The 26,285-nt window shown below is 56.0% G+C and overlaps 1 protein-coding gene across 1 annotated transcript in view; it reads right to left on the bottom strand.

The window, feature by feature from the left end:
* ERGIC1 (endoplasmic reticulum-golgi intermediate compartment 1) overlaps window positions 1-26,285 on the bottom strand; it is a 113,499-nt gene that overhangs the window by 3,615 nt on the left and 83,599 nt on the right. The window contains exons 6-9 of the mRNA XM_061129483.1: window positions 22,634-22,738; window positions 16,052-16,112; window positions 12,052-12,152; window positions 9,215-9,337 (exon numbers count right to left, since the gene is read on the bottom strand). Of these exons, the coding sequence (XP_060985466.1) occupies window positions 9,215-9,337; window positions 12,052-12,152; window positions 16,052-16,112; window positions 22,634-22,738 (390 nt within the window). The remainder of the gene's footprint in view (window positions 1-9,214; window positions 9,338-12,051; window positions 12,153-16,051; window positions 16,113-22,633; window positions 22,739-26,285) is intronic.

The following is a 26,285-nucleotide window of genomic DNA, read 5'->3' as shown; positions in this document are numbered from 1 at the left end:
ATTTATTTTTGAAATTATATTTCCACCAGATGAGCTAAGCGGAGGCCTGTGAGGCCCAGACAGACAGAGCGGGTCTGTATGGATGGGCTGTAAGCAAGCAGCTGGCATTCCAATAATAACAGCCCCAGAAACCGGAGCAGCCCCCCAGGGAGAGAGGAGGACGGGGGCACTGGGGGGATTATTATGAAGTGTTTTCAGCGGGCAAGGCCTCTCCCCGCCCGCCTCAGAGCATGACGCAGGGCCCCTTTTCAAGGAAGATGACGGCAGGGAAGCTGGGTTATTTCGGTAGAGTGGATCAGATGATGGGCAATTTTATACCACAAAAAGCTTTTAGAGCTTGGATCAGAGGATAGGAAAATGTGACTTAAGTGCAATGGAGCAAATAATAAAAAAATAAAAACTAACCCCACACACATATCTATATTCATCTGCACGCTCTGGAGCCTGTGTGTGTGATGATTCACATACACCTGGCACCCAGACTGAGCTCCTTTCACGGGGCTGGCCCAGAGCGGGAGACAACACGTGCACTGAGGCACGGGAGAAAACGCAGAGCTGCGGGGAAATGGAGACCCTGGGAGCTCGGCAGGCTCTGTGGGCATCCACGGACGCTGCAGCCCTGTGTCCCCACCACCCGGTGTCTATTCAGGTGCTGGTCACCAGTCAACTGAGGGGACGTTGGCATCTTCAAGGGGAGGGTCCTCAAAAGCTGAGAGAAATCTAGCAGCCTGCCTGATGTGGCCACGGCTCCCCGCTTTCCTAATTCTGCCTTTGGCCTGCCCGAGCACCCCACCTCCTCACATCCACAGGGGGTGACTGGTGTGAGGTGAAGCAGGGGTCGTGAGAAGAGGGTCTTGGGGTGCTCCCAGGCTGAAGGGCTCCCTGGATTTCAACAGATGGTGGCCACAGACACCCCTAGCGCCAGGGGCCTGCCACGTCTGGACTTGTCCTAGAGGGTGGTCAGTCGTGTCCATGACCCTCATCCCCAGGAGGTTTCTACGTCTGAAATGCAAATGCAGCTCTGAGGCTGCACCAGATGGTCTGTCTGCCTTCCAACTTGGGCCCTCCCTTGCTGGTGGCAAGATGACGGCTTCAGCAGACCTGGCTGATGGGGGGAAATGACCAACCACACATTAGCAGGCTGATTCAGCTCTCAAGATAAAGGCCTCATGGAAGGGAGGATGGTGACTTGGCATCTCCCTGACCCGGGAGCAGGGACAGGGCCCAAGATGAATACAAAGGAAAATGAAGCAAATCGTGTCCACAACACTTGATTCCCCTGCCTGCTGCTCTGCAGAGCCAGGAGAACCAGACCTCTGTGAGTGTGGAGTCGGAGGCGTGAACCTCCTCACTGTACACGGCCAAGATGGGGAGATGAGGACTGAGGGGCCCGCGGCGGCATTCCTGGTTACGGCAGCGGGAAGAGCTTGGCCTTGGGAAGCCAGGTGGTCCCGTGGCTGTCACATTTTAACTCTGGGCATGAGAGAGCCTTCCCGGGCCCCAGTTTTTTGGTCTGCAAAATGGGCAAACCATTCCTACTTTGCCAATGATTGTATTGCAGGCAATGCCTCTGGAGTGCCTAGCACGTAGTAGGTGGTCAGTAAATGGGACCTCATCTCAACTTCCAGTTGACTGGAAGGCTCCAACCTTGCTGCTATGATCTGAGATCTTTCTAAGCCTGAGACCCAGTCTAAGAAGAACAACATATAAAATACCACTCACTCCCCAGAGCAGGCCTTTGGGGCTAAATTTCCATTCTCTACCTGGCTCTTTAAGCAGAGGACAGGCAATTTATGGAAGGACAGGGCAGTGAGGGCGTCCCAGGCACTGCAAGCAGGTTCTTAGGAGTCACTCAGGTCCCAAGCCCTCTGAAGGTCCAATCTACAGATGGAGTAGTTGAGGCCCAAACAGGTTTGCAAGAAGCGTATGTCATGAAGGACACGTGTAGGGGCAAAGCACCGCAGACCACAGAGGTTGTTTCCAGGCTTGGCCAGGCAAGGAGCGCCCCTTAACTCCCCACGCCCTACCCCAACCCCATGGCTTAAAGCTCGCTGTCCTGAACGCCCAGGCAGAGAAGACAGCAGGAGAGCCGGGGCTGCACAGGCTCAGGACATGTCCACTGGGTGAAGGAGGGAGGGAGTGAGAAAGAGCAGAGAAGGAGTGAGGGAGTGAATGAACAAATGTCCCAGGAGAGGAGGAGGAGCACCCCAGGCAGGGGACAAAGAGGACTCACACTTCGGGGTGTGGGCCAGGGGCTGGTGGACCAGACTCAGGATGTCGGAGGCCGCCCCCATCGCTCCCTGAGCCTCAGTTTCCTAACTTTTGCAAACAGGACTGCTGTGGGCTCGCCCGTGTCACACACACACCCTTGACTGCCTGTTCCCTTGGCCTCCTGCATCTCCCACCTTGGAGGCCGGGGAGCAACCTCCGGGGGGGGGCTGCTGAGCTGGGAGCGGCCGCCCTGGCCGGCACACGCGAGCCCGCTCCGTTCAGCAGGCCCAGCTCCAGAAACGGGGACGAGGGCAGTTCAGTACAGTGGCCCCAGTGGGTCTGGGAGACGCACGTTCCTTTGCTTCCATCAGAAGCCATCCATAATGCCCCTCTGTTTTCAGGCTGACGCCTCCTCCCTGTGTCTCCCCCAGCTGCCCGCCCTTCCACTGTGGGGAGAATGAAGTCAGCTCGTCTACCTTGAGAAGAAGGGGTGTGTGTGTTCCCTTGACATTTTACTCATGGCTTTTGATGCCTTATAATATGAAGAGGACACGTTCCAACCACACTGGCTGGCGGCCTGAATCCCTCTGTTGTTCCACCAGGCTCCGGAGTCAGCATTCCTGGGGGCAGCTCCCAGCTCTGCGACCCTGGCTGGGAAAGCCAGCAGACCTCCCAGAGCCTCGGTTTCTCTTATCTGTGAATGGGGTCCACTAGGAGGCACTGCCCAGCTGCCTGAGGTTCCACTGGACGTGCCCGGGAACTGTTCATTCACTTTTCTCCTGCAGTCAGCACTGCTTGCAGGGCTCGGGGGAAAGGCACAGTCTGAGGAAATAAATAATGAATCAGAGTCCCATCAGATGCTGGCGGCGGCAGTCAGGCTGGAGCCTCGGATGAGAACACTGGGGCCGTGGCTGAGAGAGGTGGGGGCTGTCGCAGAAGGGACGCTGATGACTGGAGCTGGGAGAGGTGGGCGTACAGTCGGGGAGGAGAGGGTCTGGCGATTTGCAGCCATGGGGCCACGCCTGCTGGACCTCCCACCTGTGCCCCTTATTCCCGGGGGCTGGTGGGAGAGAGTGGGGCCCTTTCCTTGCCATTTTTACAGCAGCTGCAGCTGCCCAATACCCACCACCCTGGAGACTTCCCTGGCAGCCCAGCGCTTAAGACTCGATGCTTCCACTGCCGGGGGTGTGGGTTCAAGCCCTGGTCCAGGAACTAAGATCCCACATGTCATGTGGTGAAGCCAAAAACACAAAAGCAAGACAACCAAAAACCCCAAACCCTCCCCGTCACCGCCCCCTCTGTTCAGCAGCTGCTACGTGCCAGGACCGGGACAGCACTGTTCTTCTGCTTTCCCACCCCATCGGGGCAAGTGGTGGGGCAAATGGGCTGAGCGCCTTCTCATCGTGAGCAAGCAGAGGTTCGGAGAGGGAAAGACTTGCCCAGAGTCACAAACCTATGCCAAGTGGGCAAGGGGGATGAGCCCCCAGGTCTGGGAGGCGACAAAGGGCCTGCTTTTCTTCACTTCTTCCACCCGCTTCTCCCCACCCGAAGGCTCCCCTCAGTCCTCATCTGCATGGATGGCTTCTTTTTTGAATGGACGGCTTCTTTCTATGTTGTTTTCTTAGCTCTGCTAAGTCTCACGCATCAGATACCCTGAGGTAAGAAGTCTCTGCCAGGGAAGTTCATGAAGAAGCTGTGTGGCTGTAAACATAAGTCTAGTTTATACAACGTAGCCCATGCTCCCTACTTGTCTCAGAACCTGCCGGAGAAAAAAAGTACCAGGAGTTTCTGTTCCAGACCCAGCTGGAGAAATCAGTGCCTGGTGCACAACCTTCTGGAAGAACGAACTTGGCTCAAATGCCCGAAAGGACCAGAACTGAAGGGTTGTTTTTGTTTTTTAAAACCCATTTCCAGACCTGAATAACTTAGCTGCTAATTTTGGGTTCTGTTCTGTTCCTCAGATAATGGAAACTGTCTCGTGGGGGCCAAGGTGTGTACCCTGCCTGTGGAGAGAGAGAGACACACTGAGGAAAGCCCGAGTGCGACAGAACAGAGGCTCTGAAACGGCTGCTGCACCAGTCCGGCCAAGCCGGTCTCTTCCCAGCACACAGTCTCAGATGGAAAACCTCCTCAGTGTTATCTCCTCTCAGTTTCTATCCTTTTAACCATCCCATGTGCCCCCCACCCCAGGCACCCACAGCCTTGTGTCAATGGAAAAATCCTTGCAGATGCCCAACAGATGAGTGAAAAGTAATCAGATAAAGGATGGAAAACCTGCACATCGCCAGCTGACCAGTCTCAGACGGACAGTCTGCCTGTTTTCTTATGTCTGCACGGGCATGACCATGACTTTACCGCACATGCTCGTAATATTGCCTTGTTTCCTGCTATAATATTTCTTCTTGATTCCCAACATAGAAGTCACTATATCAGATGATCCTGGTGTCTTGTTAAGGGCTCTGTGGCTTCTGGGGGTTCTGTAGCTGGAACATCCTTGGGAGTCTGTTTTGGAAACTGAAGGTTCCCAAGCTGGTGGGGAAGGGTATGGCAGAGGCATGTTTTGGAGGACAAAGTCCTGGCCTTGCCATATCCTGGCTGTGTAATCTTAGAAGAGTTTCTTTACCTCTCTGGGCCTCAGTTAATTTCCATATAAAACAGGAATGATACCATCCACCTTGGAGGGCTCCTCGTAGGATTAAAGGAGATGACTGTAAAATTACCTGGTACCCAGTAGCTGCTTACTAAGTGCAGCTCTATGATCACTTCTTTAAGCAGCTGTCCCTTGTATATTTCTGAGCACCTATAGCCAGGCCAAGTCCCGTGCTAGATGTGGGTAACAAAGAGGTGAATTAGACCTGGAACTCCTCATAATCAGGCCTGGCAGCTATGAACTACAATCAAAAGACTGGGGGATTATTTCACTGGCAAGGAGCATCGCGAGGTCAGGGATGCTACCTAACTCAGCCATCCCTGCTGGCCAACAGGGACATGTCATCACAGCTGCTTCTTTCTAGTGGACAAAAACTCACGGCCATACTGACCCAATTTGGTATATACTTGGTGACTTCTGGTTGTTCCCCCCAAATAGAATAAAACACACAAGGAAAGCAACGTGACACCTCCAAGCCATCCGATCTGTCACCACTGCCCACTTGAAGGCCATCTCCCAAAAGGGGCTTTGGCAAGTGGCGGGGTAGGGAACAAATGTGCGCATGTGGGAGGGGGCACTCTAAAGGGGATCGCTTGCATGCTGTTAAACACCATCTGTTTATTCCCTCAGTGGTGGAATTTTCTGGAACAACACAAGGTGGAGGTCTGAGCAAGGTTCTCTGGGTATCCAGAGAGAGGAGCCTGGTGAAGAATTCCGGAAGGAGGATGCCTCCTCTGCTCAGGCTAGGGATGAACAGGTCCTTTGCAGACGGTTTGAGCCTGGAGGGGCAGCCCCAAATAAGCCAGGTCTCTGTTACTTAGAATGCTTCGGGCAGGCTCTGCCTGCCTCTCCCCTCCACACCCGCTCTCCCGCCCTGGACTGCACCCACCCCTCATTCCCACCCACCCACAGCTGCCCCCACACAGCCGCCACATGACGACATCCTGGCTTAAGCCCCCTCTTCAGCAGCCCTTCTGAGGCGCTATTTGCAGAGGCCCCCCTTTGGGGGCTCGAGGGCTTCGCACACAAGTGTCTGATTTTATAAAGAGAGACAGAGAAGGCACAGCAGGTGCCCCCACTTCCCTCTCAGCCCCACCCTGCCCGCGAGGGCTGCCGGGGGTCTGTGCCTGTGTCTGCCTGTGAGCGTCATCCTGCATCTGCCGCCCGGTGACAGGGGCCTTTGAAGCTCCACAATGACGCCATCTGCCAGGGACAGCCGGCGGGCTCGCGCAGGACTGACCCCATGGTTGCCGTGGCAACCAAGATGGCAGCACGGGCCCGCAGAAAACCCAGCATGCTACCGATGTCAGGAGGTACCCTGCGGAATGGTCCCCGTTCAGGTGGAGGTGGGCGGGGCAGGGGTGGAGGAGCGCCTCCCGGTGATGCAGGACAGGCCTGTGCCTTGGGGGTCTGGGGACCTCCAGCTCTCAGAAGTCCTTCCCCATCAAAAGAAGCCACAAGGCCTTCGCAAGACACGCTGTGTGCGCACACTATTCCCTTTGCTGAGACTCTCTCTGCTTTGCTCACCAGCCTAGAAAATGCCTCCTCACTCTGCGAGACCCGTCCCGGGGTGTCCTTCTCTGAACTCTCCAAACAGAGGAGAGTCTTTGTCACTGGGGTGCCTCGTGCACGTCAGAGCCCCGGCCGACCCGGACTGCAGCTCTGCGCGCTCAGCCATCTCCCTGACCTGCTAGGAAGCGAGCTGAGGTCAGAGACTCTGTCTAGTTCACTATTCCTGCTGCCCAGCACAGGGCCTGGTGCATGGTAAAGTCTAGCAAATATTATTTAGCAAATAAATGAAGTCACTTCACTTCTCAGCCACTTGGCAAGAAATTTCAACACTCAGAGCCTCAGTTGTCAGGAATGCAGGAGCAAACAGAAAGCGGGCCAGAAGAGCCTCCTTGACCCCACGGTGAGGTGTGGACACGCTCGTTTCTCCACCTCTGTGGAGGCTGTAGACCCCAGGGCCTCTGAGATGCAGACCACGTCTGCATAGAGGTGAACTTGTGTCCTCGCTTCTGTCCTATTCTGGGCTTGCAGGAGGAGTACTGGCCGAGAATCAGTGTCACGACCTACTTGGGCTGCTACCCTGTGGGGCCTTGGGTAGAATCACTTGCTCAAATTCCCTAATTTGGAGCCAAAGGGTTAGTGCATCTCCATCCAAAGTGGCTGAGCCCATTCACATCAGAGAATATACATGGGTCCTCCTGCTTCGCATCCTCCCAGTCTTTACAGGGCAGGTCTATCCTTCTACCAGTCTGATAGGATATGGTTGGGTCTTGCTGTTTTGAATCTCATTCCTCTGGTTTCTAGTGAACCTCTTCATCTTTCCATTGTCAGTGTGGTCTCTGCTGTCAGCGGTCAAGTCCTCACCTATTTTCTTTTTGATGATTTAACTTTGTCTTATTGATCTGTAGGAATTTCATCTTTTCTGGCCACACCCCGTGGCTTTCAGGATCCTAGTTCCCCAATCAGGGATTGAACCTGGGCCCACAGCTGTGAATGAATGCCTAACCACTGGACCACCAGGGAATTCCGTGTAGGAATTTTTTGCCATATAAATTCTGAAGCATACCTCTTTCCTGTGCTGTGCTTAGTAGCTCAGTCCTGTCCGACTCTTTGTGACTCTATGGACTGTAGTCTGCCAGGCTCCTCTGTCCATGGGGATTCTCCAGGCAAGAATACTGGGGTGGTTGCCACGCCCTCCTCCAGGGGATCTTCCCAACTCAAAGATCAAACCCAAGTCTGCCCCATTGCAGGCGGATTCTTTACTGTCTGAGCCACCAAGGAAACCCAAGAATACAGGAGTGGGGAGCCTGTCCCTTCTCCAGGGGAACCTGCTGACCCAGGAGTGGATCTGGGGTCTCCTGCATGGCAGGCGGATTTTCTACCAACTGATCTACTCAGGAAGCCCCACATCTTTCTTGTATGTGGGCAAATATCTTCTCCCAATCTGTGTCTGGTATTTTAGTTTTATGTTAAGTACCCTTGGCTGATGAGAAGTTTCAAATTTTTATGGAGTCAGAGAACAGCAAAAGGCTATTTTGAGGCTCATATAAGCACCAAACTTTTGACATCCTTTGTATCCACATGGCTTTTTATAACTGCAGAGCAGCCCCTTCATGATCTGCTTTGAGTCCCACAAGGCTGTGGGAGGTAGGAAGAGCGGGGATTGTTATTCTTGTTTCATAGAGTATGAGATAGAGACCCTGTAGCGGCCATCTGGCCTTTTGGCCTCCTAGCATCCAGTTCTGCCTCTTCTAGTAACTGGCCTCTGATTTTTCTCCTGGGGAACCGCACTCCATCGCAATCTTTGTCCCTGCAGTCTGGGTGGGGCTGGCCAACTGGAGCACACCATTCATTTTCCAGGCCACAAGGACGGCATGGGACCCGAGCCAGGACAATGACAATGCTATTCTATCCAGTACTTGGGGCAGAATTACTGAGGAAGAGGCACTTTCCACTGGCAAATTCTATTTGAAAATGAAACCAGTACTGAGGAGAGCAGGACGATGAGAGACCTTTTTCAGTCACTTGTACCTGGATCTAACCATACCTGAAGCCCATGTATCATTCAAGCCAGCACATTGTGGGGTCCCATCTCTTTTGGATTAATAACAGAGTCCTAATACAGCCAAGTCAGAGCAGGAAGTGACAGAGCCAAGACTGGACACCTAACTCTCTTATTTTAAAATTCTCTCATTATTAAAAGTACAAAGAGGTAGAAAGGCAGTTTCCAATCTAAGAAGGAGGGAGAATCACCCCATCTCGTCCACCTCCACCGCCTCTGGGTTACTAAACTTCTCAAGGCCTCCTGGCTGGGGCAGGGCACTGTGACCCCGCTGTTCTGACCCCAAGGACACTTTGAATGGGAAGTCAGCATAGAACAGTTGACAGAAATAGTCAGTACCAAGGAAAGCTGACATTAGCTTGAAGCTGCCCCACAGAAAACTGGACTTAGTGGAGACAATGACAAAAAAGAAAAAAAGAGAAGAGGTGGAAGGAAAGAAAGAAAAAAAAAAACCTGACAATATCAGCAGCTAGCATTGAAAAAAAATGAGTGAAATCTTCACTGTAAAACTTACACAGAAAAGGATAATCTCTGCTAAGAACAATCTCCGCCACAATGAAAAACACTGGAGTAAATTGGGAACAGGAACAGCTAAAGAGGGAACTGCTTAAGGGATGGAAACGAATGAGTGGCATTCCCCTCTGGAAAAGACTTTCTTGATGAAACGCCATTGATATTGATGCACGTCTGTCGACGTTTCTGAACACTCTCCTGTGGACAGGCTGAGCGCCCCACCCTGCGGGCTGCGTCCTGCTTCTTGGAGGCGGCGACCGCCCACTCACCGTGGTGATGAACCGGTACAGAGGCTGCCGTCTTTCCGTGTACTTGACCGTGATGGGGCTGAGGTCGTAGCGGAACCAGATGGCCGGGATGATGCGGCCTGTGTGGCTGTAGGCGACGTACTCCTGGGGCGGAAGGGGAGAGAGTGAGGGGGATGCAAGACTCAGACTCCAACCGTGTCTCACGGGGGATGTGGGAGTGGGCTGCAGAGGGGCCCCGGCAACCCACTCCTCCCTGCAGAGGGGCCCCGGCAACCCACTCCTCCCTGCAGAGCCAGGCTCCATGGACCCCTCCTCTCACACGCTATCTCCCAAAGCTCTGCCATCAGCATCCGGAGGGCCACCACTCGCTGGGGGCATTTGGGACCCCTTTGGCTGCTTGGAAATGGATGGTATGATCTTGGAAGCAGCACCAGAATCAAAATAGAGGAGTCTGAAAGCAGAGTTGTTGAAGGACCACTGTGACGTGGGTCCAGTCTGAGTGAAGGCCTACTTCCCCCTACAGCTCCTGGGCCAGGCAGAATCCATCAGTTTATCCAGTGACTGTTCACCAAGCATCTCTCCTGTGTGCTGGCCCCGCGCTGGGTGCTGGGGACCTCAGGTGAGAACACCTTGCCCCCTCCCCAGGGGGGCCCACAGTCTGGAGAAGGAGGCAGATATAACAGTATCTGCCACACTGCAGCGCTACAAGTGCCGTGACTGAGGGACTCAGAGTGCTGAGCGGCCCGTCAGTGAATGGCCGATCTCCCAGGGGCTTGGCGAGGAGGGGACAGGCTAAGCCACACATGACCTCCTGAGGACTGTGTGTGAGAGAGAGATGTGGGGAGGGGGCTTCTTCAAAGAAGAAACACACCCAACTGGAAAGCCAGAGGGCAAAGCCCACCACCAGACTCCTGGAGAAGGCACCGGCTGGGACTCCAAGGATACCAAGGGGCTGAATTAACTGCATCCACTTCAGGATGCTGAGAACCTCGGGTGACTCTCGTTCATCCACAGCAACTGGAAACCAAACTAAAGCCCCAGCCCCAAACGCTAAGGACCAAGCTCTGCAGTTCTCCAGGGACAACCTTGAAACCTGCCTTCTTTGCCACCAGTCCCCGTGGGTGCAGCCCCCCTCGCTCACAGGGCAGATGGGGCTGAGGCTGCAGAGAGAGCTGAACACGCAGTCCTGGCCCTTTGGGCCCTTGCCAAAGCCTCAGGGGAAGAAGCCTTGGGCAAAACAAGATCAGCTTTCTCCTGGGAGAGTTGATGGGGCAGGGTGACTGTCTGGGTCATGGCCCAGAGCTGAGGTACAGAGGAAAATAATAAAACAGAGCAGCAGTAGGTACCATTTGCCAAAGCCTTCTTTGTGGGCTCAGTGGTTTTAAAAACACTGCCTCATTTGACAGTGATCTTCTGAGCCATTTTACACATGAGTACACTGAGGCACGGAGTTGTTATGTGATTTGTCCCGAGTGAGTGGCTGAGCTGGCTTTGAGCTGGAAGTTTGTGCCACAGTCCACACTCTTTCTGCTCAGATTGCATCCGCCTTGCCCATCTGTTAGATGCTGTCAGCACTTGAGGGTTCCAGCGAGATGCCCGCCAAGAAACAGGATGCCTCTGCCCCAGAGAGTTACACCAGCACATCAGTGTAGGTGGAGCCAAGCAGAGGGACCCCAAGCCACCCAAGAAAGAGTAGCTCCCAGCCTGGCAGACTCAGAGGCCCCCTGTTCAGACTGAGCTAGTGATGTGATCGAGAGGCCAGGTTCTGGAGCTGGAGAAGTTGGTTCTAATTCCCATTCATCCACTTTATAGCTCCAGGACCTCCTCTCAGTGCCTCAGTGGCCAAATCTGCAAAATGGGGACAATAACAGGCCCAACCTCAGAGCTGTTGCGATGACTGAAAAAGACGGTGGAGTAGAAAGCTGAGCATGATGTCCAGCCCGTGCTAATTCTCCACAAACGATAGCTACTACTCACTACTGGGGCGTCCCTGGTGGCTCGGATAGTAAAGACTCCACATGCACTGTGGGAGACCCAGGTTCAATCCCTGGGTCAGGAAGATCCTCTGGAGAAGGGAATGGCTACCCACTCCAGTATTCTTGTCTGGAGAATCCCATGGACAGAGGAGCCAGGTGGGTTACAGTCCATGGGGTCTCAAAGAGTCTGACATGACTGAGTGACTAATACTTTCACTCTTATTATTATTAGCGCCAAACACTGTATCACTTTAAGAGGTTTGGGCAGTCCTGGAACAGAAAAAAGAAAAAAAAAAAAAGGAGGTACCTAGTGTAAAGGGGTCTTTGGGGATACGTCAACCAATGGGCTTCAAGCACGCATGTCCCCTGGCAGGGTCACCTCCGGGGAAGCTGAGGCTGCCTTGGCTTGAAACCACTGTCAATGACTCTTCTGAGGGCTCTGACTGATCTCTGCTTCTCCCCAAGGCCCGCCCACTCCCCCATGACACCGGGTGTTGGGGTCCTGGGACATACCCGTTAACCAACGGCCATCTGGTGCAATTCAAGAGCCTCACGATTTTGGATAAAGACCTTGTGCCCCACGAGCCAGCGTATCTGCTGTGTGCTAACCAATCAGGTCCCATGTCTGAAGGACCAGAGCCAGATATACGGCTGTGATGCTTGCAAACCCTAGGCCTTTGGGAGAGGCTACCTGCCTACCCTTTCTCAACCAGATCACTCCCTATCTCCCAGTTTGATTTCCTCCCCCTGACTCTGAGATTTGTCTCCCTTCTTTGCCCAGGGCACACGACCCCTTCAGGAAAGGCCCCTTGAAAGGAATGAGAGGAAATCGTGCCGGGACACGTGTCACCTCTGCTTTTGGCCAGCAGAGGGCGCAATTACCTTGTTGGCCACTGTGTACTGGTAGGAATACTGCTGCTTGCCACTCTTGTCTTCGTAAACTGTGGGCACGATCTTCAAGATGTAGTCGTGGGAGGCGAGGGCTGTGGGAAAGACACAGCAGCGTGAGGCAGGGTGATGGGTCGTGCCCGGCCAGCAGGTCTTCTTACATCATCTCAACCCTAAACCCGCTTGGTACTGTGCCGAGATGGGGTGGGGGGCAGGAGAAGGGGTGAGAGGGGACTGCACGATTTCACCACCAAACCACCCCTGCTCATTTCTCCCTCTGGGCACCAGCAGTGGGAAGACTCCACGTGTCAGGATCTTCGCCCCTGCACTGGACATAGGTAGTAGCCTCTGGAACAGTTCAAATGTCCACCAAAGGCCAACTGCTGAGGAGGAGGTGCCGGGAAAGGCCACTCTCCAGGGGGTTAGTGTTAAGTGAGAAGACTCCAAGGGAGGACGGGGACGCAAAAAGAACAGGAGGACTTACTCCTCTACACGCGTGAACACACAGCAGAGTCTTCTGAGAAGATACCCAAGAAACTATGAGCAGTTTTATTTTTACCCTTGGGGCAGGGGAGGCAGGATTTGATAAAAATCACATTTCACTGCACATGTTCTTGTCTGGTTTGAATACTTGTTACTTTTGAAACGAAATGGGTTCAAGATTTTAAAAAAGAAAAAGCCCAACCAGAAGAATGGCATTTACAGATTACTGATTAATTTCTTTCCCTATTTTCAATTAACGAGAGATGAGTTCTTCCGCCATCTGGCCCTGTGTCCTGTTCCACGGAGACTCTTACGCCATCCCTGCTGGACGAGCGAGGCTGTGGAGGGCAGGGACTGAGCCTTGCTCATCTCGGTGTCCCTAGAACCCTGCGCGGGGCCTGGTACAAAGTGGACAGTGGCAAATGCCTACCGAATGAATGAGCGGATGGAAAGCTGGCTGCTCAGACCCATGAATGGGAGAAGAGATGAATCAGCTTCTGATAAGCATGAGGTAACCGGAATCAAACACTAGGCTGAGAGAATGCTGGCCCAAAGCTGCTAAATATCATCCGGGAAAAATGACATTCCCTTGGGCCTTCTGGGCTGTGAGGAGAAGCTCAGAGACCCCTCTACTGCTGCCTTCTAGAACCTCGGGTCAGGGCTCATGCAGCTGAAACAATACAGAGATTCAGGTTTGCGGGCTCTAATCCTGGTCTCCTGGCTAAGTCAGTCCAGAGTCCTCGGGCTCATCTTTTGTTAATGGGGAAGGGGATGTGGATGGTGTTCACAGCCTCTTCCCGCCAATACGGCATCTCAGTAAGGAAACGGTAGTGCTTCTTTAACTGTCTTGAGACCTGACTCCTCTAAAATTCTGGGAAAAGCCCTGTAGTCTCAGGCTAAGCCCATGAAGACCCCAACATCCCTCTGCTCAACCCTGCTGGTGCTGAGACTGGCCGGAGCACTGCCCGGAATTTAAAAGCAGACACCTGGGCCTCACCCCTGAAGGTTCTGCTCACTGGGGCTGGGGTGGGGCTCAGGATTTGCATTTTAAGCCAGGAGGCCCAAGACCACCCCTGAAACACCATGCTCCAAATCCCCGTCGCCCCTGAAAACACCTGACGGGATGAGAGTAAAAACGCCCCATGAAAATCACAGGGGTAACAGTTCTATTCAGTCTGAACAAAACACAGGTGACCATAAAGGAAAAAAGTAAGAATCACCCACAAAGCCAGCCTGCCCAGAAAATCACAGATTCGTACTCTCACGTACAAACTACCAGACTTCTATTTATACCTATGTTTGTGTTTCCCTAAACATAAATATAAAATTGGATCACACAGAACCTTCTTCTGAGAACTGAACGCCGCTGACACTGTTACAGGTCTAAGACACGGCATAAGGTCACAGCCTTGGCTTCTTCCATCTCCATATCCCCTCGAGCAGTGCCTGCCACGTAGAAGGGGCTCAACGACCTCTTGCTGCCCGAACACCAGTGAGGTTCTGACACATCACCGTCATGGCTGCACGCATCTCCCAGAAAAGACCACGTACGATGTGCTCAGCCAGGCCCCCGGGGCCAGGCACCAATGTAGTGGCTCATTTCCACGCCTATAAACAATGATCTAATGACCATTACTTTCCTAAATCCTTGCATACTCTCCTTTCCTTAGCTTGCTCTCCTATGAGTAGAACTGATGACTCAATGGCAGTGACCAGTTTTAAGGCCTTTGGTATAATTTGCCAAATGTCCACTGGAGACACTGCACTTGAGGACACCCGCATGGGTTAGAGCACCCCTCCTCGGGATGGCCAGCTCCAAGCTGATCCAGGCACGCCCCATGCCCTGGCGGCCCCCTCCCTCCCCCTAAACATCTCAAGTAAAAATCCAACCACAAATCATGGGGAACCATAGGAGGAACCTCCAGGTACCCGCCTGTCTCCCAGCTTTAGCCATGAACAGCACATGTCCAATTCAGCTTCATCTCTATCCCACTGCTTCTCTTCCCCCATTTTATTTGGAAGCAAATCCCAGACCTCACATCAGTTCCTCCATGTATACTTTCATGATGTCACTCTAAAAGATAGAGACACTTTCAAAGAAAGCCACCAGAATGCCACCATCACAGCTGGATCATCAACAGAGTCCCTCTTCAGCGTCTTCGACACAGTGGTCTGTGCTCGGGACAAAGAGCCGTGTGTCATTAGGCGTGGTGGCTCCTGCCCAGAGGTGGTCAGAGAGGCTCTCTCTGAGGTGGTGGCATTCGAACTGAGACCTGAACGATAACACGGGGCCCCCAGGGGGACGTGGAGCAGAGTGGCACGTGGTGGGCGGCTGGGGGCTGGGCCACCTCATTGGAAAATGAGGAAACAAGAGCCTGGTGGACCCCGGCGGTCCCTCCCCTGCTTTCATCAGCAGCCCAGACAGAGGAAAGGCTTCCTGCCCACACCTGCCACAGGCTCGCATACCCTTCCTAGCCTGATCTTCCTCCAATATCAGGTGGCTGAGGGGTCCAGGCTAACTGCAAGTGAGGGCGGAAAGGCCCCTTGGGGGCTGCCCCCACGCAGAACCACAATGATGACCCCACCATATGAAGAATCATCCCCCTCCATGATAATCAGACATCAGAAAGTGGCACAAGTGGGCATGGACCCCGTCAGGAAGCAATACGGTAACGTAAAGCAAATCCCATAAATATCAGAGGCATTACTGTGGTAGAAACAGACGTTTCCCATGAAAAGACAGTCCCTTAACAGAGCGTGGTGGAGCTGCTAGACGGCCAACCGTGTCTCCATAACCAGTGGGGAAACTGTATACCAACTGTGGTTACGATACGACAGGCACAAACATCAGAAAGCAGGCTGTGATCTGTGCTGGGAAAAAATGACTTCTGCTCACGGACGAGGATTCCCAGTGACACGGAGAAATGAGAAGCTTGATTTGTTGGGGCGGGTCATGGAGGGATGTTCTCTTTTGCTTGGATTATCCCAGTTCCATGCTTGGTTTGGCAGCGAGTACAGGCACACCTCATTTTATTGCTCTGCTTTATTGTGCTTCAAAAATAGTGCCTTTTTTTTTTTTTTTTTTTTAAACAAATCTGAAGGTTTGTGGCAACCCAGTGTTGTCAGGTGATAGCAATATTTTTAAACTAAGGTATTTACATTATTTTTGAAGACATGATGCTACTGCACACTTGGGGGCTGTAAATGTAACTTTTTTCTTTCTTTCTTTTTTTTAAATGTAACTTTTCTCTGCACTGGAAAACCAAAAAATTCATGTGACCTGCTCTATTGCAATCTTCAGTTCATTGGGTTAACTGGGAACCAAACTCACAGTATCTCCGAGGTCTGCCTGTAAATGGACCTCCAGAAATGATTAAGGACACACGGGTGAAAAGGTGACTCAGGGGAGGAGATGAGAACTGGACCCAGTGGGCAGACCTGCATAAGCAGACAGGCCGCCCTGGGGAGCTCGGGCAGAAAGCTGTTCCCGGGGCGGGGGCGTGGTACATACGGTTGGAGGCGAGTCTGTCTGCTCCCCCGAGAGCGTTGAAAGCACCGTGGACGTTGTGGACCTGCGGAGAAGCAGAGTGACCCACAGGACTGACCCCAGGACGCCACCACCTCTAGGCTCCGGCCTGGGGTGGGGGAACGGCCAGGCACCAGCTGCTCTAGAGACCTTGCCTGAGTGTAAAACGGGGACCCAGCACGCTCTGTCTCATAAAGTGCTGGGGCACGAGGCGCAGAGGAGGCACCAGCTTGCTTCCGAGCCCTCGCTGTGAGACGCTCAGTCCTGGCTCCTGAGTGTCGTCTCATTTAATGCCTTTAAGGATGGACCCCGGGCTCATTTCACAGGAGCAAACCAAGGCTTGGGGAAGCACTGATATCTGTCCAGTGTCCTGCGGCTGATAAGCGGCTGAGTCCAGCTCAGGTCCGTCTGACCTCAAGCCGGGGCTCAAGCGTGCAGGCAGACGGGAAACTCAAGCGCAGGCGGAGGTGGGTCCCAGCACACTCCTCCTGAGACCCGCCTCCCTCCAAGAGAGGCCCCGGGCGGCTGGCTCCCACCCCATCTGCGGTGGGACACACACAGGAGTTGTGAAGAGACGCCTCCTCATGGCGGCCGGGCTGGCCGTGTCCCCGGGGCAGGGGCTGGAGGGCATCTCCTACTCTCCTCCGAGGCCAGTGGGAAAGCAGGTCAGCCCCCAGGAAGACTGAGAGCAGGATAAAGTGTGCCCAGTACACGGACATGCCCTCACGGGCACGGTTAGCAGGGGTGAGTAGGGTAGGCCTCCTGGAGGGCGTCCTGGGGGAAGTGACACCAAGATTTGTAGGAAAGCGGGACGTTAACCAGGCAGGCAGCTCATGCAAACACATAAGCCTGGAGACGGAGAACCAGAACTTGCTTGGCCCTAGAGAGGAATGGATGAGGGGTGGGAAGGGAAGAGGTCATGGCGGGCGGAGGGGACAGGCTCCAAGAGTAAGGGCCACTCCAGGGACAGTGGGTGACCTGACCCCTGATCCCAGCCTCAGGCCACTCATGTCTATCAAGCACTTAGAACTGCACACTCTCAACAAGGCCAAGGGAAAGTTTGTCCATTGAGCCTCGAGACTAACTAACAACACGGTTTCTAAGCCAAGGATAGTGGCTGTGGAGGCCAGATTGCTAGAATGTTCCCTCACATCATCGCGTGTCAGGGTTCTATCTGACATTCATTTGTATGATTATTTGATTAATTTCTGTCCTCCTCTCTAGACTATTCAACACTCCACACAGGCAGGGACCAGGCTCCTCCTCACCAATGTCTGGAACACCCAGCACATAGTACGGGGCTCAATAAATATTTGCTGAATGGATGCTGGATGATGAATGGGTAGATAAATCCTCAATTAAGTATTTTACATTTTTAAAAAATCCTATCTCCACCATAAGAAGCAAGTAGAAGGCTATTACTGTCTTTCTGTCCTGCAGCAGCAGACGGCAATGCAAGGCTGCCCCTGCCCTCCCCGTCCCTCCTCTCCCTCCTCCTGTCCCCCGTCCCTCCTCTCCCTCCCCCTGTCCCCTGTCCCTCCTCTCCCTCCCCCTGTCCCCTGTCCCTCCTCCTGTCCCCCGTCCCTCCTCTCCCTCCTCCTCTCCCTCCTCCTGTCCCTCCCCTCCCTCCCCCGTCCCCCGTTCCTCCTCTCCCTCCTCCTGTCCCTCCCCTCCCTCCCCCTGTCCCCGTCCCTCCTCTCCCTCCTCCTGTCCCGTCCCTCCTCTCCCTCCTCCTGTCCCCTGTCCCTCCTCCTGTCCCCCCTCCCTCCTCCCTCCCCCTGTCCCCGTCCCTCCTCCTGTCCCCCGTCCCTCCTCTCCCTCCTCCTGTCCCCTGTCCCCCCTCCCTCCTCCCTCCCCCTGTCCCCGTCCCTCCTCCTGTCCCCCGTCCCTCCTCTCCCTCCTCCTGTCCCCTGTCCCCCCTCCCTCCCCCTGTCCCCGTCCCTCCTCTCCCTCCTCCTGTCCTCTGTCCCCCCTCCCTCCTCCCTCCCCCTGTCCCCGTCCCTCCTCCTGTCCCCCGTCCCTCCTCTCCCTCCTCCTGTCCCCTGTCCCCCCTCCCTCCTCCCTCCCCCTGTCCCCGTCCCTCCCCCTGTCCCCCGTCCCTCCTCTCCCTCCTCCTGTCCCCTGTCCCTCCTCTCCCTCCTCCTGTCCCCTGTCCCTCCTCTCCCTCCCCCTGTCCCCATCCCTCCTCTCCCTCCTCCTGTCCCCTGTCCCTCCTCCTGTCCCCCGTCCCTCCTCTCCCTCCCCCATCCCCATCCCTCCTCTCCCTCCTCCTCTCCCTCCTCCTGTCCCCATCCCTCTCCCTCCTCCTGTCCCTCTTCTCCCTCCCCCTGTCCCCTGTCCCTCCTCCTGTCCCCCGTCCCTCCTCTCCCTCCCCCATCCCCATCCCTCCTCTCCCTCCTCCTGTCCCCCGTCCCTCCTCTCCCTCCCCCTGTCCCCATCCCTCTTCTCCCTCCTCCTGTCCCCGTCCCTCCTCCTGTCCCCCGTCCCTCCTCTCCCTCCCCCTGTCCCCCGTCCCTCCTCTCCCTCCTCCTGTCCCGTCCCTCCTCTCCCTCCTCCTGTCCCCTGTCCCTCCTCCTGTCCCCCCTCCCTCCTCCCTCCCCCTGTCCCCGTCCCTCCTCCTGTCCCCCGTCCCTCCTCTCCCTCCTCCTGTCCCCTGTCCCCCCTCCCTCCTCCCTCCCCCTGTCCCCGTCCCTCCCCCTGTCCCCCGTCCCTTCTCTCCCTCCTCCTGTCCCCTGTCCCTCCTCTCCCTCCCCCTGTCCCCATCCCTTCTCTCCCTCCTCCTGTCCCCTGTCCCTCCTTCTGTCCCCCGTCCCTCCTCTCCCTCCCCCATCCCCATCCCTCCTCTCCCTCCTCCTGTCCCCATCCCTCTCCCTCCTCCTGTCCCCCGTCCCTCCTCTCCCTCCCCCATCCCCATCCCTCCTCTCCCTCCTCCTGTCCCCCGTCCCTCCTCTCCCTCCCCCTGTCCCCTGTCCCTCCTCTCCCTCCTCCTGTCCCCCGTCCCTCCTCTCCCTCCTCCTGTCCCCTGTCCCTCCTCTCCCTTCTCCTGTCCCTTGTCCCTCCTCCTGTCCCCTGTCCCTCCTCCTGTCCCCCGTCCCTCCTCTCCCTCCCCCTGTCCCCATCCCTCCTCTCCCTCCCCCTGTCCCCATCCCTCCTCTCCCTCCTCCTGTCCCCCATCCCTCCTCCTGCCCCCTGTCCCTCCTCCTGTCCCCCGTCCCTCCTCTCCCTCCCCCTGTCCCCATCCCTCCTCTCCCTCCTCCTGTCCCCCATCCCTCCTCCTGTCCCCATCCCTCCTCTCCCTCCTCCTGTCCCCTGTCCCTCCTCTCCCATCCCCTGTCCCTCCTCTCCCTCTTCCTGTCCCGTCCCTCCTCCCGTCCCCTGTCCCTCCTCTCCCTCCTTCTGTCCTGTCCCTCCTCTCCCTCCTCCTGTCCCTCCTCCTGTCCCCCGTCCCTCCTCTCCCTCCTCCTGTCCCTCCTCTCCCCCCTCCTGTCTCCTGCCCTTGGCTGCAGCCCTTCCCTCACCTCCCTGCCTGCAGCCTCGCCTCCCCTTCCACAAGGCAGGTGGGTGCTCTTCCTATGATACCCACCTACCCGGGTCAGACCCCACCTTCCTAAATCTAACATGGGTCTCGCGCTTTACCTAAAACCCAGCTCCCTGCTCCCCGCTCCAGGTGACACTTTTGAGCCCTCTCCGCGGACTCTGATGAGCCTCTGGCAGCTCATGTACAGAAGAACCCCGTTCTGATGTCACGGGCACTTGCTGATCCACTTTTTTTTTTCCCTGAAACTGAACTTGAGGGTCTTTTATATGATAATGACTGGCTGGATGTGCCATAGAATGGGTGCTCTAGGAGAGGGGTGACATGCAAGATGTCCCCTGTCCTGAGCTTGGCCAAATCCTTCTTACCCTGCAGTGCTTGGCTTAGATGTCATCTTGGATGTCACCTCCTCAGGGAAGCCCTCCCTGACTCTCCAAGCTGGGCAGTACCCTGCCCTCATCTCCACATCACTGCCCAGAATCCTATGCCTCTCTTGTCCCTTGTAATTACATTTATTTACACTTAGTCTCTTCTTGACTTGAGGGCAAGAATCCACTGCTGTTACCCCAAGGCCTCACACAAAGCTTGGAGCAGAGCAGAAATTTTGGGGTCTGTTGAATCCATAACTCTCTGAGGCACAGTCAAGGAAGACCTGGGGCCAGACACACCTAGTTTTCAAGCTGTATGCCCCTGGGCAGGTTACTGAACCTCTCTGAGCCCGTGTCCTCCTCAGGAAAAATAAATGCCACCCAGCATCCTTGAGGGGGTTTTGTGAGGGTTCGACAAGGCTGCATCTGAACACTGGTCCCCAGTGAGCAAGTGCAGGCTACGCTGCAGGCTGAGGGGTCGACAGCGCCCACGAGGAAGGACTGTGGTTTGCTGCCCAGGCGGGGTTTGGACTCTGGGGTGCCTCCAGGGAGCCGCGTGACCCTGGGCCGTGACTCCGGCCTCAGCCTCCCCATGTGCACACCAGGGCTCACAGTGACCACCTCCCTCGCTGTCAGGATCTGCTGACTGGGTGGGCAGCTGGGATGCTGCCCGGCGCTCACAGATGGAGCGCTGTGGGCCCTCCGCCTGCCTGGGGTTGGTCAGCTCCCGTCCCGCTGGGCGGTGAGCACCCCACGCCTGTCTCCCCCGCGGCCGTGGGAGCCGCTGTGGGCCGGCAGCATCTCACCCGGCAGGGGCTGGTGTGCAGTGAGGGCACCGCTCATTTCACTCTGAGCCAGGCTTCACTCAGAGTTCAGGAGCTTCACGTGCGTGAAGTTATTTTATCCTCACCACAATTCTATGAGCAAGATGCCATTACTCTTCCCATTTTACGGACAAGATCACTGAGGCTTAGCAAGAATAATTTGTGCATGGTCACACAGCTAATAAGTGGTGAAGCCAGGATCCGAACCCTGAAAGGCAGGCGGGGGAACCACCACAGAGCAGTTCCTTAAACGGAAAGATGGGAGGCTGTGGGTGTGAAGCCTGTGTGAATGCGCCTTCAGGCAGGGTCCACAGTCCTAGGACAGGCTGTGCTTCCCAGAGTATGTGGACAGCGAGTCTGGCCCAGAGAGACCTTGCCTGCTCTGCTCCAAAGCCTCACCTCCAAGAAGAAAACCTCTGGGGCTTCCAAAGAGCCTGGGAAGGCGCTGATCAACTTGGCAGGGCAGAGGTGTCAGGAAAGAAGCGGGAGCAATGTGGAGGGAGAAGAAGTGAGACGGAGCGCGCGGGAAGTGGCCCACGGTGTGGCCCCAGGGCAGACTCTGGGTTCAGAGCCCGGCTCTGCGCCAGGCTGTACCCTCTCTGTGACAACATCTAGCATCTATCTCTGGGGCTGCTGAGAGGGTAAAGAGGATGGTGCTTGAGAAGGAAGGTGCTCAGCACACACAAGGATTCAACAAGTACGTGTGGCACGAACATGTGAGGGGGCAGTGGGGGCACGCGTGTGCTTGTGGATCTGTATGTAAGACGTTCCAGTCTGGGTGCGTGTGTCTCTGGGTGGTGTGTGTGTGTGTGTGTGTGTGATTCTCTGAATGGTGAGTATATGTGTGTGTCCAGGGATGACTGCTCTGGTTCAGGGGGTGTCTACAAGAACGCTTGCATGCCCCAGTGTGTGCTGTGTAAGACCTGAGTGTGTGCCTATGTGGTGCGTGTTCAGCGTGTGCTCTCAGCGTGCACGCACGACCACATGTGCGTCAGGGCACACCTTTCAGCGTGTGTCTGCTGAGTGTGTCTGCTCATGTGAGCACACGTGTGTGCACATGGGCGTCACAATGGTGTGTGTGCATGCGCTCATGTGCCTACCTGGGCCCCGTGCACATATCACCGTGCCTGGAGGGCACCAGGGCAGCAACCTCACCCACAAAACGGGACTGTCACCGAGCCAGCCTTGGGGCAGGAGCTGGGGTGGCTAGATCAGCACCGCGGCTGCAGCAGTTACGTCCCCTTCTGAGCCTCGACGCCCCCCTTGCCCCGCAGGGCAGAGCAGCCTCCCCCTTCAGCGCTGCGGTGCCGGGGGCGGAGGAGAGAGGGCGGGACAGCAGCCTGCCCGTGGCCAGCAGAGATCAGGAGGTCAGCATCTGCCATCCCGGGCAGGAAACTGCTGGGCCGGGCCTGCCGGATGTGGCCCTTCCCATCAAAATCACAAGGACTGTCAGGACCCTTCCTTCACGCCTCCTGAGCGGACATGGGCGCTGACAGCACAGCCGACACGGCCCCGCACTCGAGGCCGACCCCTGCTCGGGGCCCGGCTCCTGGCCGTCAGACGCGGTGCCCCGCTCCCTCCCGAGGCCAGCCTGGCGCAGAGAAAGCACCAGCATTGGGGACTTGCCCGTGAACGGCGGTCCCCTTCCCAGGCCCCGTCTCAAGCTGAGGCTCCGAGTGCGGTGGTGACCCAGCAGCCATGCTCGGGAGGGAGGCGGGGGACGTGTGGTGGAGCAGAGGCCCGAAGGGCGTGGCCCTCTGCAGGGCGTCTCTCGGCGCCCGAGCAGGACGGAGGAGGCGGTGATGCCCTCCTGCACGCACACCAGCTGGGGCCCGCTCACCTGCAGCGTGTCCCCGAAGGAGAGCTTGTGGATGACGTGGGTCATGTCCGGGTTCTGCGGCTGGGCGGTGGCACTGTGTGTGGACACGTGGAAGTTGCCCGGGACCTGGGGGAGAGATGAGAGCTTACGGGCTGGGCACAGGCCCTCACCTGGGCTGCATCTGGATGTGCACCCCAGCTTGGCCGTTTCCCAGCTGTGGGACACGGCTCTCTCTCAGCCTCAGACTCCTCGTCTGCGGAAAGAGGGTGCTAACAGCACCCACTGGAGGGGGTGGCCGGGCTGTGGGGTGGAGGGGGCATGTGAAGGGCCCAGCTGGGCGCCTGGCGAAGGACCAACGACCAAGTCAGAGACGCAGCCGCCCATCATCAGCTCCCTGGCTGCTCCCTGCTCGGGGGGCAGGCGTGCAGACTCAGGAAGCGTCCTCACACCCCAGACACCACCACTAGCCCCTCTACGCCATCACTGCAGGCTGGGGGCCCTTGAAGGTGAGACCGCAGGGCCCCCCTTTCCCCTCTGGTGCCGAGACCCTGCCGAGCGCAGCCTGTGAGCGGGGCTGTGGGATGACTGTCTGCTCAGAGCGGCACCGGGGAGCCGCCACGGAGCCTCCTGGGGCCTCCCTCCTGCCCGCTGCCCAGACCACAGCCCTCGGTGTCACCCCGGCCCTGTCTTCCTCTCACACGGATGCCCCGCCCATCAGAAATGCTGCCAGCTCCACTCCCGAGATGCCCAGCATCTGACCCCTCCTCCACTGTCTCCTTAGACTGGATGCGGCAGCAGCGTCCCCACTGGGTTCCCGGCTGCCACCCTTCACTCCCCTGGGCCTTCCCCAACGGTGGCCAGTGGGGACCTTTGGAACCTGGGTTTGGTCCCCGCTCGCCTCTGCTCAGGACCCTCCAAGGCATCCATCCTCGAGGTGAAGCTACATCCTCCCGTCCTGCTCTGCCTCCTCCCTCTGGTCACAGCGGCCTCCCTGCTGCCCCGGGAACAGTGCCAGGATAGTACCATCTTGGCCTTTGTGCTGCACGCCCTTCTGGAACCCTCTTCCACATGGCTCTCCCTCTGGCCTCTGCTCCAGGAGCCCCCCGCCCACCCCCCAAGCCCCTGATGCTGCTAAAGCACTCAGTAGCACATGCCACCTTGCCCTCAACTTGTTCTCATCTGTGTCCCCACGAGAATAGAAAGTCCACTGGTAGGGTTTGTGCCTGACCTGATGCTGTATTCCCCAGACCCTGACCCAGAGCAGGTGCTTAATAAATATGTACTGAAGGAATGAAAGAATGAACCAATGACATTAATCCTTGAAACAGCACTTTTGGCTTTGGCACCTGGTAACTCCTGAATATTCACTGGAAGGACTGATGCTGAACCTGAAGCTCCAATACTTCGGCCACCTGATGCAAAGAGCCAACTCATTGGAAAAGATCCTGATGCAGGGAGAGACTGAGGGCAGGAGGAGAAGGGGACGACACAGGAAGAGATGGTTGGATGGCATCACCGACTCGATGGACATGAGTTTGAGCAGACTCCGGGAGATGGTGAAGGACAGGGAAGCCTGACGCGCTGCAGTCCATGGGGTCGCAGAGAGTCAGACACGACTGAGCGACTGAATAACAACTTCTGTTTTACAGAAAAGGAAACCGAGGCTCAGAGCAGTGAAGAAACTTGCTATTGTCACACGTCAAAACTGGGGCGATTGACCTCAGCAGCCCTGGGCTGATGCCATGTGGAGGCAGCCCTTCAGGAGGTGCCAGTCCTGCAGGAGGTGACAGGCTCAGGGAGATGACCTAGATGAGAGCCGGGCCCGGGATGAGCCCTTGGCCTGCTGTGACACAGACTCAGGACAGAAAATGTGACTGCCTGACCACACTGGTCCAGAGGGAAGCAAGGACTGTGGGAGCGATGAGGGAAGGCCCCCAACTCATCTGGGGGTGTTCTTAGGGACAAGAAGGCCCTGTGCTAAGGCTCTGAAGATGAGTCAGGAACAAGGGGGAAAGGCATTTGGGTAGAGGGACCGGCGTGAACAAGTGTGGAGGTCAGAAACTGCCTGGTCGGCGGGCACGTGTGAAGAACAAGAAGAGTTCGGTATTAATGAACCCGCGGAGACCTGGGGGAGTGGCCGCAGTAGGAGACAGACAGAGGCACAAGAGGGAGGTGGGGCTGCTTAACACTGAGAAACTCAGGGCTTATTTTATTCCAGCTCAACAAAAACTTAAAAAGTTGCACTGGAGGAAGGAATATAGCTTATGGCTTAGCATCCACCAGCCCACCAGTCCATCAAAGTCCGCTTATTTTATAAGCACGCCTGTCTCCAGCATAAAGCTGTAGGCTTCTTGCAGCAACATCCCTGTCTTCACTGGGACTTGATCTTTGGACTGACAGGAGAAGAACCAGGCCAACAGAGCATGGCCCGGCCTCAGTGAGTCACGGTCAAGTGTGCTCTGGGCTGCTTGGAGGAGGGGGCAACCAGCTGGGCCTGGCTTGGGGGAACAGAACAACAGCTTGGCAAGATCTCCCTGGCCGGACAGCGCTGCCCACTTCAGGGACCCAATGGTAGGGCAGCAGCTGAGGGCCACACACAGGTTCTGGTCTGGCCTCACTTCCTAGCTGGAGGGCCCTGAGCAAGATCAGTACCCACCAGCCTGTGCCTCAGTTTCCCCATCAGGAAAATGGGAATAATAACCACAAAGGGTTGTGGGAGGGTTAAATGAGACGAGGAATACAAAACTGACGGCAGGTGTTACTGGGTTGGCTTCATGGCATGAACACATTCGAGCCGAGAGAGAACAACCCTTCTGGAAGAGAGAAAAAATGTATATGGGCACAGGGTGGACATCCTACTGCATTCTAAAAGTGATTTAACCTTCATTTTTAGTTAAATAAATAATATCTAGATGTGAAAGTGAAAATTGCTCAGTCACATCTGACTCTCTGCGACTCTATGGACAGCAGCTTGCCACCCTCCTCTGTTCATGGAATTCTCCAGGCGAGAATACTGGATTGGGTAGACATTTCCTTCTCCAGGGGAGCTCCCCAACCCAGGGATCGAACCTGGGTCTCCTGCATTGCAGGCAGATTCTTTACTGTCTGAGCCACCAGGAAATATGTTTTTCCCTACAAAAAATGTCACGTGATAAAATTAGAACTAAAGTCCCACTGCCTGCTGCCCCCAAAAGTAAGAACCTGATAGCATCCGGCATGCATCCTTCTGAGTTTTTCCAGGCACCGACAAGGGGCCCCCTGTGGACAGGGCCGTGGGCACGGTTCGGAACTGGGCTTGGAGCCTGGGCCTCACGCGCCCAGAGTCAAGTGAGTCAAGGAGGCTGGCTCCGCGCATCTGCCACCCGCGGCTGCCCCGCAAGGCTGTGACTCAGTAACCCACTCCCCCTCGGCACGGAATCCATCACAGGTGGCTGACTCACACCAGCACACGCTGGGCTGAAGAAAGCAGAGACGACGCTTTTAGAGCTGTGACTTAGGAACCGACGTCAGTGTCTCTGATGGGCGTTCAAAACATATAGATGGAGCCAGGCCCCCAGAACGCCGAGCCATCCTGTCCTCCTGGGGGGCTGGGTGATTAAGCAAGGAGTCCGCATGGCTGGGGGCTGCTTGAAACATGCCAACTCTGGGATCTGGCTGACTTCCTGATGAATGG

Source organism: Dama dama, chromosome 25, assembly GCF_033118175.1.
Source record: "Dama dama isolate Ldn47 chromosome 25, ASM3311817v1, whole genome shotgun sequence".
In the NCBI taxonomy this organism is placed as follows: Eukaryota; Metazoa; Chordata; class Mammalia; order Artiodactyla; family Cervidae; genus Dama; species Dama dama.
Note: the sequence above shows the minus strand (reverse complement) of the source record. Positions and strands in the feature narration are given on the sequence as shown.